Below are 6,365 nucleotides of genomic sequence, written 5' to 3'. Positions count from 1 at the left end.
TATCCATGCGTTCATATTTTATTTTAACTGTTTATACTCGGAACTATTTTATTTCATTGATATAGTTCAACATCGATGTCAAATGGTTTATTTATAACAATTACTATCTTTCTTTCTATTGAATATACAAAATTCTGGGTTATAGAGGATTAAACTAAATTTTCCAGGTTTGCAGGTGTGATATATTAGGACATTGCAGGTATAACAATGCTGATGAATGTTGCAAGGATATTCAGTGGACAGTTTAGTATCCTAGTGAGTTTAATCTTTAATCTTCGTTTAAGAATCGAAGCAAAAAGCGGAAGATACAATAACGATACTAGAAGAATCAGCTTGAAATTATTACTTCAATATATACAGGGTGGATGGTAACTGGTGGTACAAGCGGAAAGGGGGTGATTCTACGCGAAAAAAGAAGTCGAAAATATAAAATAAAAATTTTTCGTTCGAGGCTTTGTTTTCGAGAAAATCGACTTTGAATTTTCGCTCATAACCGATCTCACTGTAGATCGTTGTCTCGATGAAAAAATTTCAAAAAAAAAAAATTAAAAAAAAATTTTTATTGTATATAATTGAATTGTTACTTTACATTTTACGGCTGCAGTATATCTTTCACAATGGATTTTTATTTTTCTCCCGTAAATATAATACATAACTATTATTCGCGAATGTAATGTATTTAAGGAATACATTTTCGAAAGCCTTTCCCCGGCGCGTAGAAAATATTTACAAATTAGGAGAATATTTCGGAAGCGAATAATATTTCGAAAAAGAAATTTCTCAAATTCAATAGCTTATTTTATCCGTCACGTTTATATCACGAACATATTGCGATCGTATAGAACATAATACTTCCGTTTAACGTATATCGTATTACCACTCTCGCGCGATCCCCTCTAAATCCTGACGCTTTTTTTCCTCGAGGTCGCTTCAACCTGAATTTTACATGTTTCAAGGGATTAACGACCAAACGAAAGTTTCGGCTTGGCACAGAGGTTGCACGGCTCAATATCTTCAGCGTCGTGAATTTTTCTGGAGAATTACGGAAGAACTTTAATTATAAAGGAGATAACGACAAGTGCCCGTGATATCGGTGCTTTCATAGAAAACTCTTACAAGAAGAGGGGAAAAGAAAAAGGGGAAGCAGGAAACCTGATATTCTGCTCGATGGAACAACACTTCAAGCCTTACAACTGAGTAAAAATGAGACGAACTTCCCAATCGTGCATAGTTACGTAAGAAACGCTTAACTGCGTGTATGCACACAAATACACATATATATTAGCGTTAAATATGGATGTGTATCGCGCCAATATGTTCCAAGTGCTAAATTCAAAGCACAAAGTCATTTGCTTGAAGAAATCGTAATGGCCAAATATCGGTGAATCTGAATCTACCATAAAATGCATATAATACGCGATGCTTCTTTAACAACTGGCATCTTAATATCTTCGTACATATGCATATGAACGTATGAAAGACGACGAAGGGAAAAAGTTGCATGGGAAGATTCTCTTTGTACATTTCTCTGAAGGGATTCGATAAAACGGAACGTCGTCTTTAACTCTTTAGATGGAACTATACGTCAAGCTGAGATGTATTCTTCGTTAGAATATTGCAACATTTTCTCGTGAAATTGTATTCAAAGCTTCCGAGAAATGTTAATTCGACGAGACGTCGAGTTTCGATTGGCACGGCGAGGTGTTTGACGAATACTCGACGAACGTGCTTGAGGAAGTCTCGTAATTTAGTTAAGAATTAATTTGGTTCGCTTTAGATTATCAGTTTTGTCCAATTTTGTTTCTTTTTCATATAATAGAAAATTGTAAGTAGAGTACAGTAATTTACTTGTACGTAGTATGGCAACACAGTCACATTACTAAAAATTTCTGACTAAATATAACTGCGTGGACTCTTGACGAAGCACTGCTATCTCTAAGGAAGATTAGATGTAAGAGAAAACGATGGAGGACAAGGTGCTAAGAACTAAGAAGTAAATTCTTAGCCAATTCTCTTTCACAATATAATGGAACGTTAAAAACGGAATTTCATAATATCATGTATATTAATTGAAACAAAGATTGCAAATAAATTGTCGTATTAACACAAACGTAGCCTTTAAAAAATTAAATTCAAAATACAACTTATTTGGATGACCATTGTCTTTCTCAATTGCACGATTTGCTGTATATATCGACGCTATAGGTCCGATGTGTGGGACTGGAAACAGTAAACTGTGCCGCGAAGGGGCTACGTTTCGAGTCGAGGTTTTGGACGTATTATCGTCGAGATTGAATCTGTGCAGATTACTCGGGCATCTTCGGACGAAATGTGGCAACGGTGTCGCAGCGTGTGCTCGATCGAAAAGCGCTCGGTACCATCGACCGCAAAGAAGGAAAGGGAATTGTTCGGATTTCTGCCCAGAGCTGTGTGTCTTCGCGTGTTTCATAATACAATTCGTGCCATGAGACAGGCACAGGAAATGATACGAAGGGAAAGAGACATATATATTTGAAACGACGAATGAAGACGCTCTCGAGCATCGCGACACCTCCTTCGCGAGATTACTACTACGCTTTATTATAGTTTTGTGAGAAATTGAACGCACAAAATGTTCCAGATATTACTTGGACTGGCAGCACTGATTCTTGAGAGGAATTCTTACTTTGGTGCATTATATTGATTAAAGTTTCGAGTATCGATATCGACGAGAATGTATATAGTATCATAGTATACTTTCCAGTTATTTTTAGCAGTTTCTTATTGTTATTTTTTTGTTTTTTTTTATTAATGTCCTAAGATATGCCAAGATTTAAGATTATTGGTGTAGAATATATTGTAGTATTTTTTTACTTTATTTTTATCCGCTTCTTGAGATTAAATTGTAATCATTTCGTTCGTTAGCGAAAATCGGCCATTTGATTTAAGACCAAGGTCTAATATCAACAAATTCATACGTATCAATTAAAGAATATGACAAAGATAGAAACAAGATACATATGATCTTCTACCAACGACAGCAACTAATTACGGGAATAAGAAAAAATGGAATGACCAGGATTTTTAAAAAAATATAGAGATTAAAATAACGCCATTGCGTCTGGTCGAGGCAACTGTTTAACTCGGCTAGTCAATACGAGCGGATGAAGCAATTGTCGTACGAGAGAGTGTCAAAGTGAAAGGACCGTGCGTTATCATTATGATATCATTGCAAGCGATCCAATCTACTTAATATTGCAATGGCGGTGTAAGCTTGATTAAATCAGAGTTAGGACAAGCGAGATGAACCGGTTACAAGGTCGTCGAGCTTTTCACTAATTTCCCACGCTGGAGAAAGTACGTATTTATCTGAAAATAGTACTGGAGCTCGATAATTGTAAATTTTTATACAGCACCTGAGATGCTTATGAAGTATGTAAAAATTGTTAAAATTACGTCTTTGTGTACATTTTCGAGATATCGATGGAAATTTTGGTTTCTTGGCAATTTTTGTTAGAAGCCATTCGAATTCTATATGTAGGGCATTTATGCTATTTTTTCCCAGCGTTTTTCTCGTAAACGATAAGCGTAAGGAAAAAAATGAAACAGGAAAACGATGAATGGTTCAAGATGAACTACATATCCACGATAATATTCTTCATAGGGCAAGTAGAATAGAACAGCTGCAAATTACAGAACGAAGGAGACTTGAAACAAAAGAAAAGAGGGTGATTTTTATTTCCTGTGTGAAACTCCCTTTTTATCCAACATTCATCTCGACAAGCAGAGGAATAATATGAAAGAGAGTTTCTTAAGTAGCGTCGTTAAATATAAAACTCTATCGCCATTTTTATGTCACAAAATGTAAATCACATTTTACACGGCATTCACAGCCTGTATAGTTTCAACAGATATTAAACGACGTATTAAAAAACGAAAATATTTAATCGAAACAAGAACTATTAGAGTAACTGTGTACATTACCTTCCCCAATTCCACAAATTTGTTGATTAGAATTTTGTAACAACATGATACTCTCGTTGCTTCTAGGTAGAACAATTTTACATGCATAAAAAGAAATATCTCGACAGCTATAATTCTGCACATTGCACATTGGAAGGAGTAGAATATGATTGTTTTGCTAATATCATCAAGCTGCTGAAGAGAGTTAGATAAACTGTAGTATCTTCAACGACATGAGCGAACGTTTTCCAATTTAAAAATATCAGAATGAGATGTTACTAGAAATCGAGAGATGTTGATATTCTAGTATGACTTGTAACTTTTCTTGATCAAAGAAGGTTAAAACGATGGTATGAAATGAGATTGTCAGATCCTAAAAACAGAGATTGTTGTAAAATGGTACGAGGGTCAGATTTGTCTAGCTGAAGCGAATTAAGCTGTGTGAAAATTCAACTAGCTTAGCATGTAGATCTAACGATTCATCATCTGCGGTAGCACCATGTACCTCCGCGATGCTTTTGCGGAAGCCTAAGACTTGCGAGCCTGAAAGCTCCGCTCTGGCTCACTAGTAAGAAGCGTAAAAAGAACCTCTAACGCCGCTATCTTAGGTACTCGATGTAGACTTGTCACACTTTGGCCAAACTCATTGATTTTTGCGCTTGACATGTTTATGCGTCACATTTTTTTATTCCACCAATTTGTACATTCTGCAATGTTCGCATAACACATTATACCAAGAATTATTTTAGCTGTATATTTATAAATATAATGGTAAAATGGAAACTCATTTACTTTTATGCCAGTTAATTTATTGTTCGTAAGGTTTACGAATGCCAGCACTGGAAGGTCTTCAAACACACCAGGTTGCATTGTAACGATTTTATTATTAGCGAGATCCAACACGTTTAAATCCGTTAGTCCATGAAACATTGCAAAGATAATTGCGATTAGTTGATTCGTGCTCAGGTGCAGCTGCTTCAAGTAATTCATGTCTGGAAACGATGCTACCTCGATATTTGCTATTTGATTGTAGTCTAAGTTCAAATCATATAAACCAATTAGTTGTTTGTAATCGATGTAAGACACTCTGCTTAACTGATTTCCTTCCAATATGAGATAGCCCAACCTAACCCCAATCCTTGTAGGATTCCTGGCTGGATGACGGTTAATTTATCGTTTCCCAATTCCAGAAGGTTCCATCCTACAATATATCTACTAACTGCAGGCTCTATGCTAATAACCTTATTATCGTTTAACCGGAGGCGAATATACTGCTGTAACCGAGCTCCTGTCGATCGGTTCGATGTCGTTCAATCCGAAATTCAGCCCCAACAAATGCGGCACGTCCGCGAATGAGGTCTGGGGATATCTCGTTAATCTTATTGTACATCAGATACAGGAAACTCAATTGCTTCGGTTCTGAGAACAGATTTGGCAACACTGGTATGACATTGTACGTTAGGTTTAGCTAGAATACATTTTCCAATCCTTTAAACGATTCCTTCTTCGTTTCTCAGGTTTTCTTACCTTGACGAAAGTTCAGTCTCGCAGGTGTTAAATTTTTGAAACCGTTTCCCCCGATGGCCCACACGTTCAAGTGGAGGATCTTTGATCCTAAGTCAGATTCTTGTACGATGACGTCCGCCATGTTTTCCATTTTGTCACGCACCTCGTACTTTCCTATCTGTCTGTACGTCTGTTCTTGCACCGATCGACCGATAGGCGAAATCAGTAAGACGAGCATCGAAGAAAGTCAGACGGCCAGGAAAGATATTAAGAAGAATAAAATGGATAAAATTAAACATCTTGAGATCGAGTTTTCGCGCCCCAGACTAAGCGATTGACGATCGGATCGTGACTGACGTGTCACTCTGAATATTTGTTGGTTTAGCAGCTCTGTTAGATGGAAGCAACGACCTCTATACCGTTTAGGTTGATGGGGAATTCGCTAGGTGCCACTTACGTGTTAAAATGATGTTCAAGCGGTGATATAATGGACATAAACGAGGTGGAATTTTTATAATGAAATTTTTGTTGAAATATCGAATATATCAATTTTTTATCCATTTTAAAATTCTATGGTATGCATTTACCTTTGCACAAGTTTTGAAGCAAATAGTAGTTGCTAAAGGATTTAAGAAGTTAAGGTTTAAATATATTGTGAATTAATCGTTTTTCGAGCACTTTAGCTGAATATTTTGTTCGTAGGATGACGAGAAGATTTGATGTGTGAAAAAAAGGGGAAGGTTTCCATTAAAAAAAGAAAATAGATGTGCTTTTTGCACTTGGGAATAAAATATCATCGTCAATACGTAGTTCACTTTGAACAATTCACCTTTTTAGCTTTATCACTACGTTTGCAGGAATAACGCTGGAAATTAGTAGCATAAGCAGTATGCATATACAGTTAGATTCTTCAAATA

General features: G+C 36.2%; 1 protein-coding gene across 3 annotated transcripts; it reads right to left on the bottom strand.

Annotated features, from left to right (window-relative positions):
- Nucleotides 1-4,947: 4,947 nt before the first annotated feature.
- On the bottom strand, nt 4,948-5,967 carry LOC117237996. 3 transcript variants are annotated; one of them, XR_004494093.1, is made up of 3 exons: nt 5,470-5,956; nt 5,184-5,361; nt 4,948-5,096 (listed from the first exon to the last, which is right to left on the bottom strand). XR_004494093.1 is itself a non-coding variant. In XM_033502490.1 (2 exons), exons 1-2 carry the CDS (start codon nt 5,684-5,686, stop codon nt 5,195-5,197), a joined length of 405 nt encoding a protein of 134 aa, XP_033358381.1. In that variant the 5' UTR covers nt 5,687-5,967; the 3' UTR covers nt 5,112-5,194. The 3 variants fall into 3 exon arrangements, 2 of the variants coding, with proteins under 2 accessions (XP_033358381.1, XP_033358382.1); XM_033502490.1 differs by lacking the exon at nt 4,948-5,096 and having other exon boundaries at nt 5,112-5,382; nt 5,470-5,967; XM_033502491.1 differs by lacking the exon at nt 4,948-5,096 and having other exon boundaries at nt 5,112-5,361; nt 5,470-5,964.
- Between the last annotated feature and the right edge of the window lie 398 nt (nt 5,968-6,365).

The sequence above is a fragment of the Bombus vosnesenskii genome, unplaced genomic scaffold, assembly GCF_011952255.1.
Source record: "Bombus vosnesenskii isolate JDL3184/JDL3185 unplaced genomic scaffold, Bvos_JDL3184-5_v1.1 scf7180000013430, whole genome shotgun sequence".
NCBI lineage: Eukaryota > Metazoa > Arthropoda > Insecta > Hymenoptera > Apidae > Bombus > Bombus vosnesenskii.
This window is presented reverse-complemented; position numbering and strand designations above follow the sequence as displayed.

Bases quoted from the DNA above. Each gene is read 5' to 3' on its own strand.
- LOC117237996 (XM_033502490.1), bottom strand. From the start codon at position 5,686: ATGCTCGTCTTACTGATTTCGCCTATCGGTCGATCGGTGCAAGAACAG. The intron at 5,383-5,469 runs GTAAGAAAACCT...ATGTCATACCAG, and splicing joins GAGACTGAACTTTCGTCAAG to TGTTGCCAAATCTGTTCTCA.